Source organism: Arvicola amphibius, chromosome 4 (assembly GCF_903992535.2).
Source record: "Arvicola amphibius chromosome 4, mArvAmp1.2, whole genome shotgun sequence".
NCBI classification, from domain to species: domain Eukaryota; kingdom Metazoa; phylum Chordata; class Mammalia; order Rodentia; family Cricetidae; genus Arvicola; species Arvicola amphibius.
This window is the reverse complement of record NC_052050.1, coordinates 48,849,640-48,867,766: the sequence shown is the minus strand read 5'-3', so window position 1 is coordinate 48,867,766 and position 18,127 is coordinate 48,849,640. Positions and strand designations below refer to the sequence as shown.

The following is an 18,127-nucleotide window of genomic DNA, read 5'->3' as shown; positions in this document are numbered from 1 at the left end:
CACACAGGCTGGAGACGCTCAGCATTAGCCACGCAGGCCTAGCCAACATTTGGCTGGAGCCGAGTTGAGCAAACGTTTTCTGCACAGGGCCAGGTGGCGAGTCTGAAAGACTCTGTGGGCCACCTGCTCCTACCGCCTGGATTTATTCTGCCATGTCAGACAGCCACAGGCCATGTTTAAGCAATCTGTGTAGCTGGGATCTGCCACAACTTTTCTTATGAAAGCTGGCTGAGCACCTGAGAGCACGACAGGCTGAAGCTTCCATGGTGTTTGTTGACAGCCACCCTGAAAGCCCCTGCACTTGCCACAGGAGGAGCCCATCCTGGCCAGCACAGGGACCTGGTTGCTGCCGGCACTGCCAGCACCAGGGCTTTCACCATAACTCGAGTTCCAGGCCACAGGCAGACACAGGTGCAAACAATCTGGCCACCCCACTCCCCTGGACAGGTGCCAGAGAGCAGGAGCCCATGTTCTCATCCCAAGAGCCCGTCTAGGTTGTGTTTAGCCACAGATGCTGAACATAAACAGAAGCCAAAGCTGCCTCTCTGGCCTTCCAACAAGCACCAGGGACAGTACAGGGGTTAAAACATGGCAGGGGAATGACATGATGTATCAGCCAACTTCTGAAAGCCAACCCATCTAAAACACTCAAGCTGGAGAAAAACCTTTCAAAGAAACAATTAAAATGCTACAGGCAAGAGGTCCACCCTCAGGAGTGAGCCAGCAGGCAAACAGGGCACCCAGTCTTCTGCCTTCTGCTCTCTCCGTCAATGATGATGAAGCTTAACTATGTATATTTCATGTACAGCCTGGTCCCTAAACACGTGCCAACTACTTAGTTACCAGAGAAACAGCCATCTGTTCCTGCACTACAACCCAACAACCTGGCTGTGTTGGGCTTGCTACTGGAAGTGGCCGATGTCTGGCACTCTTCTGATTTGGGCTTTCCTGGAGGCTGTTTCAAGGATGAACCAGAAATGTTGAGAAATGCAACCCTCTTTTGCACATGACCGTGAGGCTGATCTGACAGAGGAGCCTTAGCAGTCACAGCTTAGCCCCACAGAACCTGCGGCCTCCTATTCTGCCTCCTATTCCACCTCCTGGGATCCCCGTGCAGGAAGTACAGAAGTCCCCACTCAGCCACAGGAACATAGCCCAAGACCTCAGTGGCAAAGTGCCAAACCCTTTGCATGTGGTGCTTTTTCCTATACTTAAAGCACCCTGGATAAAGTTTAATTTACACAATAGACAATTAAGAGAGGAATTAATAATAAAATGTAAAATTACAGCAATACACATAATAAAAGTTATATGTGTCTCTTGAAAAATGCTGTACTTCCACATTTCCCCTTAGACACCCAGCAGCTTCTCTTTGTCATATCTGAATTACCAGCATCATCGTTTACTCTTACGCTTTGGAACCATTGCAAAGTAAAGCAAGGGCATACATATGACCACAAGCACTGTGGTACCATGACAGTGGATCTAACACCTGAGACTGCCCAAGTGATCAACAGGTAAGTAGCACAGAGAGAGAGGATACGCAGGACGAAGGAGTGACTCCAAGTAGGACAGCATGAGACGTCACCATGCTGCTCTGTAGAGTGTACAACTTACAATTTAGAACTGATTTACTTCTGGAATTTTCTAGTTCATATTTTCAAACAACCATGGTTGGTCTTTACTGTAAGTCTAGCACATACATTAATGATTATGCACAAAAATCTCCAGCCTAGGAGCTAAGGAGATGGTTCAATGGTCAAGAGCATTGCGCTCTTGCAGAGAACTGGATCCCAGCAGCCACCATCAGGTAGCTCACAACCACCTGTAACTCCAGTTCCAGGGGATCCAGTGCTGTCTTCCAGCCTCTGCAGGTATTTGCACAATCATATGCAGGCACACACACATAAGACAAACTAAAGTAATCTTCCTTAAAATATGACCAGTCCAGTTCTTTTTATAAGTGCAAAGAACTGGAAAAACACAAAATATTCAGTTAGTGGGATTGAGGAAGTAGTTATTCACCCAAATTTATATTGCATTAACAATCTTTACCAGCTGGGCTGTGGTGGCACATGCCTTTAATCCCAGCACTCGGGAGGCAGAGGCGGCAGATCTCTGTGAGTTTGAGGCCAGCCTGATCTACAAAGTGAGTTCCAGGACAGCCAGAGTAGTTACACAGAGAAAGCCTTGAGAGAGAGAGAGAGAGAGAGAGAGAGAGAGAGAGAGAGAGAGAGGAAAAAGAAAAAAGAATCTTTACCAAGAGAGAGAAAGAGAGAGTGAGAACGAGAGAGAGAAGAAGAAAGAAGAAAAAGAAGCTTTACCAAGTATTTTTAATCATATGAGGGAAAGGTCACAGTATACGAGGCTGGATCCTTTGTTTTTAAGTAAAACTACACATGAGTTATGTAAAAAATAACCACTCTTTTGATGATCCATGATACTTATCACTTAGGGAGCCAGTGAAAGAAAGTGGAGAGGAGAGGAAAGGGGAGAACTGGAAAGAAACGGAGAGGAAAAGTGCCCCGCCCTGTGCCTATTTGGTCCGTGTTCAATGCTCAATTCTCTCAACCTGAATCAGTGATCAGATGGTTCCTTTAGCTGCTCACCAACCATTACTTCTAGAAGGTGAAAGAGTAGTTTATGAGGTTTGTCATGACATGGATGTGAGGAAGGACGAGCAGAATGCTGGCCCTGGATCTTTGGGACCTAGCGGAGTAACACTCCCTCCTCTAAGAACAAATAGGAACCCCTGGGGTACCCCACCCAGTATACCCCTATCTGTGACCTCTCTAGATTCTCTAAGCTATACCAAGGAGCAGCTGGGCAACCCTATCCTTTCACAGAAGAGGAAACGGAAGCCCAGAGAGGCGGGACGGATCATGTCCAGTATCTGCAGGTTTGAACAGAGTGGAGACAAACAGGAAATTCTGTGGTGCGGATGCAGAGCCAATGGCAAGTGATGGCAAAATTCCCACTATCCATGGGCCCCTGGGGGGGAGGGGGTCTGGGATGGCTGCCTGGCCACAGGCCCCCTTGGTGACTCTGACCAAGGCCCTTACACTCATGGATACTGTTAGCTGTGAAGGCAGCGGCTGGGAAGGTTACCTTGAGAGGAAAGCGTGATGCTGGGTGATGGCCTCACAGTCATAGGTGGAGGAGTCGCTCTGTTTCCGTGGCAATGGCCTTTTGGGCTCCTCATCCTCCACTCCACTGGATACATCGATGTTACTCTTGCTGAGACGCTTGCTGCTGGCCAGATCACAGTCCTCCTCCACCACAGGGGTGTCCTTGAGCAGAAAGCATAACGATCAAAGGGGCCCTGGGGCCCTGCCTCCTCCCCTGGGCATAAATGAACCCCATCTTCCCATGTGGAAACTATGCTTCCAAAAGGCTCATTGTAATGAGGGGTGGACGTGTAAGCACAGACCATCTCTTATAACCACCTAGAGAGACAAATACTAGTAGACCTCCCCTGGACCTGTTTATTGGTCTGCGCTAAACATGTTCTTGCTATTTCCATACAATATTATAGACACCACAATACCAACATGAAAACCCAGCACTGCATTCCCTGGGGGAGCCACCTGCTCCTCTGCTCCTATGAGAGACACCCAGGGACACGCCCTCTCCCATCCCCCAGCCTGACCACACCTGGGTACTGCTGATGCTCCCCTTCCGGCTGCTGCTGCCAGGACTGTCCCCTGAGGGCCCCGCACTGTAGCAGATGGCATCGAAAGCCAGGAGGCCGCCCACACAGTCCCCGATGAGACACACCTGCAGAGGCACAGTTGGGCTGCAGGCTTGCCTGCCACAACCCTCTCACCCCGAATCCAGTCAGAGCAGGGTATGTTCCCATGAGAGAATAAGGAATTTGTCCTAAGGAGTTGCTTAGAACCCAAATGGAAGGTAGGCTCATCTTGATAATCTATTTCCTTTGGGGTCAGCCTGAGGTGAGTGTCAGGCCACGATTAGGAGTCAGGCTAGCTAAGGGTCATCGTGGACTCCAAATGAGGACAGTTTTTCTGTCTGTAAAAGGAGAATACCAAACCCATCAAAAGGCTCCTCCAATCTCAGAGGCTACCATTCTAGCCTGCCTTGATCCTGCAGCAGACCCCAGCCCCTCTTTTAGGCAGCAGCTGACACAGAGTGGGAGAAAGCAGGTTCTTACCTGCCCACTGAAGCCAATCCCATCAGAGGACTTGAGAAACTCTCCATAGATGTGGTTGGCTCGCTCAATGACAGTGGCAACAGCATTCTGGTACTGTGGAGAGGAGATGGCCAGCAGGGGAAGGGCAGCCAGGGGAACGTGGTCCTGGCTGGCGCTGAGACAGCCCTCGTCGTGGCTATAGGGGTTCAGGCTGCAGACACGGGGACCCAAAGTCAGCCTAGCCAGGACCAAGAAGTGGGTGACATGGGACTGTGGGCTCTTTGGAAGAACATACATGCTGCCTGGGCACTAGGTCCAGTTGCAGAAAAATTTTAAGGAGGGGACAGGGGGAAAGGATGAGGATTCAAGGCTGTGCTGACTCCATACATGCCAGCCCATGCCAGTCTTGCTGTGTGGCACAGCCATGCTGTTTGGCAAGAACCTAAAAACACCCCAATTCTGAAAGAATCTAGAGAATCAGCCAACACAGAACAGTGTGGGAAAGCGGTATCATGGTAGACCTCCTGGAGGAGGAAGGGGCTGAATTAAACTCTCAAGAAAGGCTTTGGAGGAACCTGAGGAGGAACCAGTGAGGGCACATTAGTTGTGGAGCTGGGACAATGGCTCTAGTGTGAAGGGGATGGGACAATAGCTGCCTGGATGACAGTATGTTCTATATCCAAGGGACAGATCTTGTGCTTCAAGTTTCGCAGATAGGGCTGGGCGCCTTTCCTACAGAACTCCACTCCCAGAGGCCACTGCATCCCTCCATCTCCCTATTAGGAAGTCCCTCCCTCTCTGGGCAGCTCAGACCCACCAGTCTTCCCATCCTTACCTGGATTGCCTCTGTCCCCCAGCACACCCAACCCTGATGATCTGTTGGCCTTGGCTTTTTAGAACAGACACAAGAGGAGTCTGAGAACTTCCTACCCAGGGCCAACAGCCTGTCCTTACCCCCACATGCCTAGCTCCAGAGTGCCCAAAGCCTAGGGCAGATGGGGCTAAGAACCAGCAGGATCTAGGGTAGGGGACAGGACTCAGGCACCCTCAGCAGGTGGCAGGGTCCTAGCAGTGTGCAAAGCAGGCCCCACCAACCATTTCTCATCTCCAACTAACGCAAATTAGAGGAAACAGGCCTCGATTGCAGCCGGAGAGATTTTAATTAGCCAAGAAGGAGCTCCCTCCCAGCAGTGATTACCGGTGATTAATGGCCCTAGCAAGAGCTGCCTGGGGGAGAGGTAAGCTCCCTCCTGCTCTCCCCACAAATGGCCTGGACATCCGTCTTTCTGGAGATAAGGATGGCCCAGCTCAGGAGGTCAGCCATCCTGGGGGCGAGTTTTGAGATGGATTGTGGACCAGCAAGATTAACTCTGGGACTTCTGTGAATGTGAGGGACCAGAGTCTGGCCACCCACTCAGCTGCTCCTAAATCCCACAACACAAGAGCGCAGCAAGCCCTTGTCTAGGAAGCAGATTCCAAGGCTCCGCCCACTCAGCTGCTCCATGGGCGCCTGCACATCTTGCGTGTGACATGCGTCACATCAGATACGGGGGCAATTGGCATGGATCACCCCAGATACTGGGGCAATTGGCTAAGCTAAGAAGCAATAGACCTAACCTGCTTCCTGACTTGTATATCTAATGGAGAGCCACCCGAGGGCACCTGCAGCCTCTGAGCACCAGTCAGGAAGTGAGCAGGATGGGGAATGGTCCAGCCCCTGCTAGATCCTGAGCTACTAGAAGGGAAAGACAGGGCTCTGGGGGCCCATCCCACACTGGAGCCCCTGGGCTCAAAACCCCTGGGCTCAGAGCCCCATCTGACTGAAACTAAGCCCATTGCTCCCCTTCTCTTGGGACTCTGAGTATGTTCCACACAAGGAAGAAAGCCTGGAGGAGGGACTTGAAGAAGGGGCTTTCCAAGGTCATGTGAGGGGCGGTGAGGCAGGGGTGCCAACAGCTCCCTTTTTACCCCGTCTAGGAAAGTCTGGTCTCCCTGCTTCAGTCTCAATAATTTGCTCAGTGTCTAGACCATGGGGGTTCTACGGGTGCACAAAGACTATTTTGCAGACTATAGGAAAGAAAGCAGGTGTCCAACCGGCTCCAGGCACCAACCTTCAGCTACTTCAACAGCAACACGCAGGGCTCTAGAGCACTGGGGCCCTCAAGTCCTAGCATGGTGGGTGGAATTTCCCCATAGGACCCAGGTCTCTGAGTCTGCCCCTCACTGGTACCTGGGTCCACAATGGGAGGGACGTGCCGGCACTTGTAAGAAGTAGTCTAGTGTTCAGCCTGTGCTTCTGACATACCGTCCTTTCCCTCCCTCCGCCTACAAGTTGGTCTCTGCTGTGAGCTAGGACAGGACCCCATCATCTCACTCTCTCTCAGGAAACAAGCTGAGCATGCCCCTGGCCCTAGGAGGATGCTAGTGTGGCAGCCAGAGGCAGATCAGCATTATGTGGACACTTGCCGTGTGTCCCACCTACACACTAGCCTCAGCATCTTACAGGAGAGGGACTTAAGGGAGGAAGAGGTGGCACAATTCCCCAAGGTCACACATCCAAGATTCAAGTCCAGGCCCCAGAGAGGACATGCACTTAGCCACGCTATGACATTAAAGTCAACTCTCTTCTGGGAAGTCTTCCCTGACTGGGTATTTAGTTGTATCTCGGGCTACCTTCATTACAGTACCTATCCCTATAGTGCTGGTCTCTGGAGGGAGGCTGCCTTGGTGTGACTCCTGGCTCCATTCTTGGATAGCTGGGGGAAATGAATAAACTTCTTGGGGCCTGTTTCTTCTTTCATTCAAACTGAGGCACAGGAAGTGAATATGGGCTAGCATGGGGAAGCTGGCACTCCCAGGTCTCTGATGGAGGACTCTTAATGACCATATCCCACTAATGATGCTCTCAGCAATTCTGATTTGACACCAGACAGGCCTCCCAAGGCAGGGGTATCCTCTCCACTTACACCTCCCACTCCAAACCCAGACCGTACAAACAAGGCGAAATGACTCACTTAGAGACAAGTGAGAAAGCCTCTGAGCAGATGGCAGGACACGGGACAAATTTGATGAGGATGTGACCCAGGGCAGCAGGGAAGTGGGCACGCGTGACCTTCTCCAGCACAGAACTGAAGGTGTGAATGTCGGCCGCCTTGCAGGAAGGGTCACCAGAACCGGTGTCTAGGATGTTGCCCCCGTGCAGCACCAGCAGGAGGACATGCGTCTTGCAGGAACGCTGTGAGCAGCCTTCCTGAGAAGGACATGACAGGGATAGAGACAGGGAGGCAGCAGAACCCCAGAATGCACAAAGACAGAGACACGGGAACTATGACTGACACCCCACGACCCCTGTGGGACTCTGGTGCCTCCAGAAGGCTACCAGGAGGGCCAGACCAGACCCTCGATGAACAGAACAATGGGATGAGTCTTCAGTGACTCTTCTTGTGCCGAGAAGAGCCTGAAGCCCGGAGAACAGGGAGGTACCCAGGGATCATAGAGCAAAGAAGAACTGGATGGAGGCTTGGCAGCCTGTCTACCCTCCTAGGCTTCTTCCTAAGATGCTGGCTACAGATGGACCGGATGCCTCCAAAACCCAGCACACCTCGCCATCTTCGTGGATCTCAATGCTTCCTTGAGCTGGGAACCTTTGTCTTCTTAGGGACACCCGATACAGTTCTCCTGCAGAGAGGACAGAAAGAATGCAGCAGGCGCCCATCGCACTGATGCCCCATAGGTGTAGCAGAGGCCCTGCTTTATTGGGAAGCTGGAGTTACAACTAGGGAGGGTCACCCAGTCCGGACCCTGTTTCAGGAGTATACACACACAAAACAGCCTTGCCCTTCTGGGGAATGGAAGGCCAGCCATCACAAATAAGACAGGATGTCCTAAGAAAGAGCTGCCCTTCTTATTTCACCAGTAATGGCAGCTGTGCTAGAGACCTATGACATCCAGGAACTTGATGCAAATGCCCCTTGAGAACAGCTGGGGAGCTGCTGTGTTTCAGGACTAAATGTGACCAGGCTAAGAGACGCCTATGTCTCCCAGGTGTGCCTGTGAGGGGCTTCCAGGAGGGTTGTGCTCTAACCACAGAAGCTGAGTTGAGAAGATTCTGCCCTTGGGGTAAGCAGGTGCCATCCCTTCTGTGGAGGAACAAAACAAAAGGGTTGGGAGGGGCACAGTGTCAGCCTTGGAATATGGTGTTTCTGGGTCTCCACCTTTTGGCTGGAGATGGGGACTTACATGCCTGGCTGCCCTGGATCTCGGGCCATTGGGCTTGGACAGCAATGATATCACTATATTTCACGGGCTTTGGATGGAGGGCAGAGACAGGACTTCTCAGCTTTAACTGTTGTACAAGCACAGCGCTCATTAGACAAATTCCATTTTTATTTTTGTTTTTCTTCTTTTGGAGGGATTGTTGCTGATTTTTCTTTTATTACATTATTTATGTATTTTGTTTGTATAAGCATGCAGAGGACAGCATCCAGCAATCAGTTCTCTCGTTTGATCACGTGGATCCCAGGGACTGATCTCAGGCTATCAATCAGGTTTAGTGGTAAGTTCCTTTACCTGCTGAACCATTTTACCAGCCTGTTTCTGTTGCTGTTGCTTGGGGGTTTTTTTATGACTATGAATGTTTTGCCTTAATGTATATCTGTATAACACATGTGTCCCTGTTGTCCACAAAGTTGAGAGGAGCATAGGATATCAGATTCCCTGGGACTAGAGTTGCAAAGGGCCAAGAGCCACCATGTAGGTGCTGATAATTGCCAGATCGTCTGCAAGAACAGATGCTCTTAACCGCCGTGTCAACTCTCTAGTCTCAGCATGATTTTTAATAAAAAAAATAGTATTTTTTTAAAATATCTCCTTGGGACTAGGAGTGTAAGAGCATACTTGCCTATCATGCACAAGGTCCTGGCTTCCATTTCCACCACAATAAATAAAATAATCAAACCTGGCTGAAGTTCTTAGTGAGATAGCAAAACTTTGAACTACAGGATTATGGTCCAGAGGGAGGTGACCACTCAGAAAGGGAAGTTCCATTGTCTGGCATGACACTTGGCATCCAGCAGGCACTTTGGAGTCACTCAGAAGTGCTTTCCTCACTCCCGCTAGCTGCCTAAGCCAACACCTCCCCTGGGAAGGGCTTCTCAGGCTCCTGGGCTCCCACTGCTCGAATACAGAGGTCTCTAGCCAAGGACAGAATCTGCCACTTGTTTAGGTAAATAAAGTTTTCTTGGCACACAGACATTTCATCCATTTATGCATCATCTATGGCTGCCTTCACACCACAGGCCTGACTTCAGTGGTGACAACAAACTCACAGCCCTCAAACCATAAGATACTTATCTGGATCTTTCCAGAATAATGTGCCAATGCTTGATCTAAGCCCCGTGCTCTGCATTAGGTCAGACTGAATCAGACTCTCATATGGAAAGAGATCTCAGATACCCCACAGCCTCCCTTTACATAAACAATGTCTGCTGCCCAAGAGTCCTTGCTTCACCTAGCCCACCGTGCCTCCTCTCCCTTCCCCAGGAGATGGATACTATTGCCTGTGTTCCGACAAAACCACAGCTGGACTCTGAACCACTTGCTTGCCTCTGTTGATGGGGAACTCACCTTCTTGCTCAGAAGTCCATTCTAGATGAGGATAATCCTCCCCAAGGTCCCTCTCACCCCTGCAGGGTTAGTGGAGGTCCTTTCCATGACTTTATAGTCAGCCTAGGACTGACTACATTCCCCATTCCCCAGCCTGGTCCAGTGAGAACTATCTGCAAAGAATTCTACACAAGGAGTTGTTCTCAGCTGGGAAGAGCAGTTCTGAACTATCCAGTTCCTAAAACACAACCCTGGGCTAAAGGCAACTGCTTTGTGAGCTCTGAGCTACTTCTGTGGGGATTAAAATAGTTTCCTGGGTGATAGGACAGGTTGGCTCTTCTAAGGAAGAGGCTAAGACAAATGTTCCTGAGGCCCGGCTCTGCCTGCCACGTTTTCTAATTCTCCTGTCTGTTTTCATCAGTTTATATAGCAGGAGCAAGTGACTCTCTCTCTCTCTCTCTCTCTCTCTCTCTCTCTCTCTCTCTCTCTCTCTCTCTCTCTCTCTCTCTCTCTCTCTCTGTGTGTGTGTGTGTGTGTATGTGTGTGTGTGTGCGCACGCGTGCACGCGTGCGTGTATGTGCAGAAGTGCCATAGCCTGCATGTGGCAGTCAGAAGACAGCCTCAGGCACTGGTCCTCATCTCTCACCTTGTTGAGAAATGGTCACGTGCAAGCTTCTGAGAATTCTATAGTCTTGATTTCCCATCTTGCAGTAAGAACACTGGAATTACAGACACAGAGTCTGTGTCCAGCTCTATGTGACTTCTGGGGATTCAAACTCGGGCACTCACACTTGCGTGGCACGTGCCTTACTCACTCCTGCTTCTTGTTTTTGTTTTGTGTTTTTATTGAGACAAGGTTTCCCTAAATAGCCTAGGCTGGCATGGAACTCACCATCCTCCTCTCCCCTGTATCCGGGGTATTGAGATTGGAAGCCAGTGCTGCCCTTCCCCTAGTCCTCTGTTCTTCTTCTAACTACAAAAGACCTGACCCTGAGTCTGAATAGAAGCCTAAATTCTGCATTCAGGACAGGACGGCCATAAAGATAAGAGGAATGAGCCCACTTTAATGAGCCCTTATTAAGGGCTGGCATGGGTCAACTCACCCATCACCCCATCTGCCTTCTCAGTTTAGGTGACCCTTGTTCTTAGCCCCATTTTACAGATGAGTAAATTTTAAAATGTGTAGTTCACATGCATCTCACCCAGGTCATTTGGGACAGCCATAGAATAAAAAAGGCCAAGGACTCCCCGCTAGAGGGCCCCACCTCCATAGAAGAGGGCAATCAGCCAGACGTGCCCCGTCCTTCCAAGCGGCTAGGGGCAGGCTGTCCCTCCCTGCAGAGGCAAAAATCAGAGGATCTCTAATGAATAGAGTCCGGGTGTGCTGCCCAAGTCTTCTTTCTAAACTTTGTCACCAGGGGAAGAGTGTCTGGGAAAGAAGCCAATGCCAACACAAAGTAAAAAGTCGTCTTGTGTGTGTGGCCTCTTGAGCACGTATGCTCCTCTGGAGCAGGCTCATGGAGGAGCCCAGAGTGTGTGTCTGCAGAGCCAAGGCTAATAGTAGGGGTGGGACAGAGGTAGACGGGACATCTCTACCTCTGAGACCATCGTCTCCAAAACCCTAGACTTTGAAACCAAAAGGCCTGAGTTCAAGACATGACTCTTAGCAACTGTGTGACCTGAGCCTGTTTCCTCATCTGGAGTGCAGGAATGCCACAGTGATACTATAACTCCCTATGGAGCGACAGCGGAGATAAGTGAGCTCCTATGGGTGATGGCTTTTGAACAAGGCATAGACTATGACACCTGTGAAATGTGTTAGCTGCTATTGTTATTCGTATCATCCAGGGTGCAGGGGGCGGGGCATGGCTGACAAGATGGGGTAGAGGCTGATAAGGACATTACTGCCTCCACACTCCCTGTCCTGCCGCCAAGTCCCTCCCTGAGCCCTGGCAGGCTCACCGACCTCACTGGGCTGGGTGCCTGCTTGCAGTGTGATTACAGGATTAAATGCTGTGATTGCTACAAATTACCATTGCGAGGCTATAAATAACTTGCAGGGAAGACATGAGGGTCCTGCTGTCTTCCGGGCACCATGCCCTCGGTTAAGTAGGGGCTGAATCCTGCATCTTCACTGGTGACACAGACCTAGGAGCTCCCACAGTCTCCATCTGCCTGGTGTCAGCTCCCTGGGGACCACACAATACCCATGGAATTGGTGGATGCACAAGGCATCTTGACCACAGATGATGCTGAAACTGGATAGAAGTATCTGCAGCATCGCTTCTCCCTGCCTCACTCCCCAGCAGAAAGGAAGCATCTCATTCTTTTTGCAGTTTGGGAATAGAACCTTGCTTCCTTGGAGACACAGAGGTATAGATGTTGTGCTGTTTGACAGAGAGGCCAGGAGACCTTGCCTGGTGGATGCAGACACTGGTCCCTTGAGCACTTCCTGCCAGGACCAGAGTCATCCACAGGCTAGCAGAGGCTTCTGTGAACAAGCAGGAGAGTGACCTAAAGACTGCTCTGTCTGCCTGTCTGTATGTATGTATGTATGTATGTACCCTTCCCATAAGGCTTTGAATTGTTGTTATTGTTGCTGTCACTGCTGTTTCAAAACTAGATCTTACAATGTACCTTAGGCTGGCTTCCAATCCTTGGCAATCCTCCTGCCTCAGCCTTCTGCATACTGAGATTATAGGCAGGTACCCCCACACTCAGCAAAGGCTAGTTCTTTTATGAACCTCACACAACAATCAAGATCGCTGGGTTTGATTCTCCCACAAGACAGAACTCTTCTGTTCCACTTCACTTTCGTTTATGCCAGGCTGTGTGCCTATGAGCCTTTCTTCCCTTTGCAAACTAGAAAACGCATGTGTGTTCTGCAACACCCTACTCAGTAGCCACTCCTTCTGGAAAGTCTGCTCAGATCTACCTAGACCAGGATGTTACCTCACGTGCTGAATGGGGTGTGACCTGCTATTATAAGGTTGCTTTATTTCCCTTCAAACAAGGAGCCTCATAAAGGCAGAAATTATCAGCTTTCAGGGTCTGGCCCTTTCATAAAAACTGCTCAGAAGTGATGATCCCAGGTGCTCACGGTTACACAGCCTCTCCAAACTGCTCGGGCCCCAGAGACTCCAGGTTCAGGGAACAACCCCTCTTCCTCGGTGAGGCAGAATTCCCTGAGCAAGTCCTGGGAGGAGCTAGGATCTAAGGTGCTCTGGGAATGCTAGCTGCTCCTGACCTGCCCATTGTTCCACACCTGGAGGATTCACCAGGTTTTCTGGTGCTGAGAGGCCAGCAAAGGATTCTGGGTGGTGGAAAGCCACCTGCAAGGGGCCCCAGGACTTGGTCATCAAGCCACCTGTTTCTCTCCACCACCTGTTCATCTCTATTTGCATGACCCTGTTCAGGCTGGGTCCCTACTGGGCTCACTTAGGGTAGGTAAACTGGTTTTGTGACAGTGTTTTATGACAGGTTTTGAGGCAGGCCAGCTACTACAGTGCCTGCTCCCAGCACCCTGCCAGCCCCAGCCCTGGGATTGGTGACCCACCCAGCTCACCATGCTTCTTTCTGCCGGCTAAAGAACAGAGGCTATTTTTGCTTAATCACAGCCTTGGGAAAGCACAAATCCTGATCATCCCTTCTAATTACCATGCACCATACTGCTCCAGAGACAAAAGCCAAGGTCAGCACCCACGTGCTTGGTTCCCTAAGCAAAACATCACCCTAGCCTGGCAGAAGAGCCCAACTGCCCCCAGTCACTTGCCACCCATTGCCAGGACCTAGCAGGAGCAACTGCTCACTACTCGGTTTCGTTCTCCAGCCTCCAGTCCCCTGGCAGTGGCTGTCACCTCTACCAGCAACCCATGAAGTGAACTGAGTGGAGCTGGCCCAGCCTAGGACCATGTAGCCTTGTCCTGAAAGAGACCTAAATGTATGCAAGACAGAATACGCAGATAGGCGGAAGCATTGCTTTGCAGCACCTGGTGACTTTGCCCTCTTGCTCCATACTAGAGTTTGAATGTCCCACTGGTGCCCATGTGTGGAAGGCTTGGTCCCCAAACTGCAGTTCTATTGGAAAATGAGGCCTGGTGTGAGGAAGGGGTGTAGACTTGAAGTGTCTCTAGGGCTCCCAGGCCCTTCCTTTCTCTCCTTTTGCTTCCTGGCAAGCAGGAGGTGAACAACTTCCTCCCCTACATGTTCTCAGCAAGGTATACTGTGCCACCCAGACTCCAAGCAACCATTGACTGACACCCTTGAAACTCTGAGCCAAAATAATAGGTGGGGGGATTGATCTTCAATAGCAGAATTCAGACAGGATGGCAAGAAGCAGGGAAAAAAAACAAAAACAAAACAACAAAAAAAAAACCCCAAAAAAAACAAAAAACAAAAAAACCCGCCTTTTCCAGAAAGTTCCTGGGCTCTTATTAAACCGAGAAATTTCCTATCCAATGAACCTTTCCCCGAGGGCTACTTGAAAGATGAAAGGGAGCCAGCTGAATCCCATTGAGTGTTCAGTCTATTTCTCTTTAAAGCTAATTGTATTGAGTGTTGGAGGGGAGCAGAAAGTTGACCAACTTGGGCCTACTTCCTGACTCTAGTCCAGCCTTGCTGCTAGGCAGTCCCAGAAGGCTCCTCGGGCTGGACTTGAAAGCTCCTGGCTTAAATCATCAATCAGGCACCAGGTCACCCTCCCCTGAAGGTGCCCTAGCACCCAGCCTTGGGAAACAACCTTCTAGGCAGGTGGAAGGGGTGGGACAGGGCTCTTGAGCCTTGTAGTCCAAGGAAATCATCGAAATGTCATTTTTTGTCCCACTGGGACCAAGGTCGGTCTCCCCTATTCTCCACCTGTCTTTATGTCCTACTATTTCTTTAGTTGGCTCATGTTTATTTTAGTCTCAAAGTATTTATGAAGATGTACATTAAGTGGGCTCTATAAGCATGTGTTGTCATATTTACACTAAGAACAATTACAAGCTGGTCACAAACTTACAACTTGTATTTGGTTTTAACACATAACTCAGTATTTATTTCTGATTTCTGCTCTGCTGGTTATCTATTACCCAACTCGGGTCAGAGCTGAAAACACCCAGAAAATCCAGCACCAGGCTACAAGGATCTCAAGCTTGGAAGATCACATGAACAAAGTCAAGTCATATGACCAAGTCAGAGTCACATGCCTAAAACTTATCTAGATCATATGACCAAATCTACTTAACATGATCCAGAGCTGCAAAATGAGATTGCCCAAACCAGGATTACAGTTCAAAGTGAGGACTTCAGACCACTTTGAGGGCATACCCGGAGCCTGATAATTTGGCAGGAACACTGTAGAAAGTTTAGGGCCAGCCTGGAGAAGAGTCAACCAAGTGAACCTGCAGATCCACCCTGCATGCCCAGGCTGCAGATCCAGGCTGCAAATCCACACTGCATGCCCAGGCTGCAGATCCACACTGTATGCCCAGGCTGCGGATCCACACTGTATGCCCAGGCTGCAGATCCACACTAAAGATCCACTCTGAAGATTCACTCTGAAAATCCAAGCTGATTCCCACAGTAGATTCACAACACTAACTAATGCTGCAGATACACACCGCAGAGCCACGCCATGGATTCCCCACCATAGACCTACTGACTCTGTGGATACATGCTGAAGATCCACACCACAGGTCCATACTACAGATCACTTAGTAGATACATACTGTGGTTGCACACCACAGCTTCACAGTGAAGACCCACACCACAGATCTACACTGCAGACCCAGTTAGAGATGCATGCTGAGCCATGCTTGAACCTAGGAAGTAGAGCACAGGACAACAACGTGTCATGGTTGAGCATACTTTGGAAGCATTTACAGCTGTCTACAGTGGCCTGTTCTGGCCTGCAGGCAGGGAATTCTCTTTTACTGATGTCATGCAAGCAAGCTATGCAATATACACTTGGCAGGGATGCTGGGATAGAATTTCCACCCAGGGTTAGTGGGATCTAGAAACTGAGATTCCCTCAGGTGCCTTCTTAACCCTCTCAAGGTCAAAATCCAATCATATTCACCTGGCTCTGCCTAGCTAACAGGCAGAGGTGTGTATGCAGTAAACCAGTGTCTTTAAAGAGGTACTAGCCAAATGAAAGCTTGCCTCATGGCCCTTGACACTTGACCCTTGTTAGGGTCTGGGCCTTAGCCCTTACCTATTCAGAACATACTGTTGGGCACCCTAAATGAGCATGGGAACGTCTTGGAGAAGTAACTCAGCTAAGGGAACCCATTTCAGGGCTAGAAAGCCACCATCTTGAATCAGGCCAGGTGAGTTTGCCGGGAGGGTGTGACATCCCCAAGCCTGGTGTCCCCACTGAGCCCTCTGTACTGGACACAGGTCCCTTCATCTGGGTCTCCAGTGTGCAGTCCTCATCCCATGTCTCAGGCAGTCTTCACGTTCCCCTGAGAAGCCAGGATAGCCTAAACATCTCACAGAGACTCACCAAGACTCAGAAGGACTAAGGGACTCTTCTCTGCATGGAAGTGGACGGTCTCAGTGTAGAACATCCCTCGTGGGCCTAAGTTTCTGAACAACCGGTCCCGAGCTGGTGGTATTGTTCTGGGGAGGTTGTGGACATGACATCTAGGTGGCAGACAGCGAGCGGGCTCTAAAGAGCAAGCCTTTGAAGGCTATAGCCACCCCTGTTCCCTGTTCCATCAAGGCACAAATGAACCACTCCACCACAGGCTTCATGCCCAGGTCTTCACCACATGAAGAACTTAAGCTCTGAGTCAAAAGAACCCCAACCTTTCTCCTTTAAGTTCCTAACAGGTATTTTTGTCACAGTGTGGGAAAAGCTAACTGATAACACCTGAGAGGATCTGAACTCAGGTCACGGGTCAGACTTCTTACTTCCTAAGTCAGGGAGTTGAGGAGGAAAGGGGTGATCTCTTCAGTCCCCAGATGCCTCCTGCACCACAGCTCTGACCCCTCACAAGAGCCAAGGCTAGGAGGGAAAGCAGGCAGGCCCTTAAAAATGGGGCACAGGAGCTTGATGGGACAGTGGGGCCTGACTCTGTTAGGATTTCCTGTCTAGTCAGGCCCGGGCTTGCCTGCCTGGAAGTACACACTCTCACAATGGAACATAGCAGCCTCATCCAGCGTGACTTCCCCCCTCGCCCCCCACTCCCTGACTTAAGCACCCCTTGCAAACACAGTGGCTCCCAGCCAAGGGACAGGAAATAACTCTCACACAACAAAAGGTGCTGAGAACCCTAAAGTTTACTGAAATAACCCACAATTCCTTGCCTTTGTTTTGCAGATCAGCCACTGTCAACACCCTGTAAGAAAACAGGTTATCTGAGAATAAAAATCAATACAGCGTCTCTGGAGGGCCATCTGGCAATGCCATTCAAAACACAAAACGCCTCCGATGACCCAGCAATGCCAAGTCCATGTGATGAACATGTTACATGTACCCCCATTAACCACTGCTATGTTGTTTACAATACTGAATGATGAGAGGCAACCTATAAGGGACAAGCTAAATAAAATGCTTCACAGAGATCCAGCACACACTCAAGGCCAAGATCAATGAACCTGAACATTGTAGCTGTTCTGAGAGAGGAGAACCGTGGTATATTATCCACAGAAGGCAAGGAGGGAAACGGAGCACACAGCGCACTCCCATCTGTGTGGGGTACATATAAAAATATATATGGAAGTGAATATTTATGGATATGTTCATGTTTTCAGAGTCTGGAGTGGGACATGAGATACTTGTCATCCTCTCCACTTCTGGGAAGAAGGGCTGGGTGAGCTGAGCTGGGTGCAGAGAGGGAGAGAAGGAGGTGCATGCGTCATCCTTCATGCCTTTTGAGCTTTTACCTTGTTCACGCACGGCCTACTCAAAAAAACAGATCAAAACTAAGAATATTTTCAAAGTGCATGTAACAAGGTGATTTTTTTTTTCCCTTTCTGAGATTTGACTTTATATTTTCTGCTTGTTCCAACTCCTTTGCCTCGAGGTTTGTGGCAAAGCTCCCCAGCTCTTGTTTTCTCTTTGTTACCAGGAAGAGCGGATTTGAAGACACAAGAGATTCCTTCAAGTTAAAAATAAAAGGTTCCTGCTTCACCACCCCAGTTGAGGGGAGGACGAAGACCTGGGTTGGGCCCTTCACAGTCCCGTGAGGGAGAGGAGCTCAAAGACCTGGTTACCTGGAGACCCAGGAATCCACCAGGAGCTACAGATGAAGACAAATAGGTGACCAGGGACTGGGTTTAAAGTCCCTGTACCCTCCAATGTGGGCACAGGGATTCTGCCCATGTGTGCACAGGGGTGCAGACATCAACCAATGTTGGGGAAGATGCAGGGTCTCAGGGAAATTAGGA

The 18,127-nt window shown here is 50.0% G+C and overlaps 1 protein-coding gene across 1 annotated transcript in view; it reads right to left on the bottom strand.

The window, feature by feature from the left end:
* Positions 1 to 18,127, bottom strand: part of Pitpnm3 (PITPNM family member 3) — a 67,393-nt gene that overhangs the window by 15,699 nt on the left and 33,567 nt on the right. The window contains exons 5-9 of the mRNA XM_042054879.1: positions 7,752 to 7,828; positions 7,165 to 7,400; positions 4,172 to 4,361; positions 3,655 to 3,777; positions 3,109 to 3,290 (exon numbers count right to left, since the gene is read on the bottom strand). Coding sequence (XP_041910813.1) covers positions 3,109 to 3,290; positions 3,655 to 3,777; positions 4,172 to 4,361; positions 7,165 to 7,400; positions 7,752 to 7,828 — 808 coding nt within the window. The remainder of the gene's footprint in view (positions 1 to 3,108; positions 3,291 to 3,654; positions 3,778 to 4,171; positions 4,362 to 7,164; positions 7,401 to 7,751; positions 7,829 to 18,127) is intronic.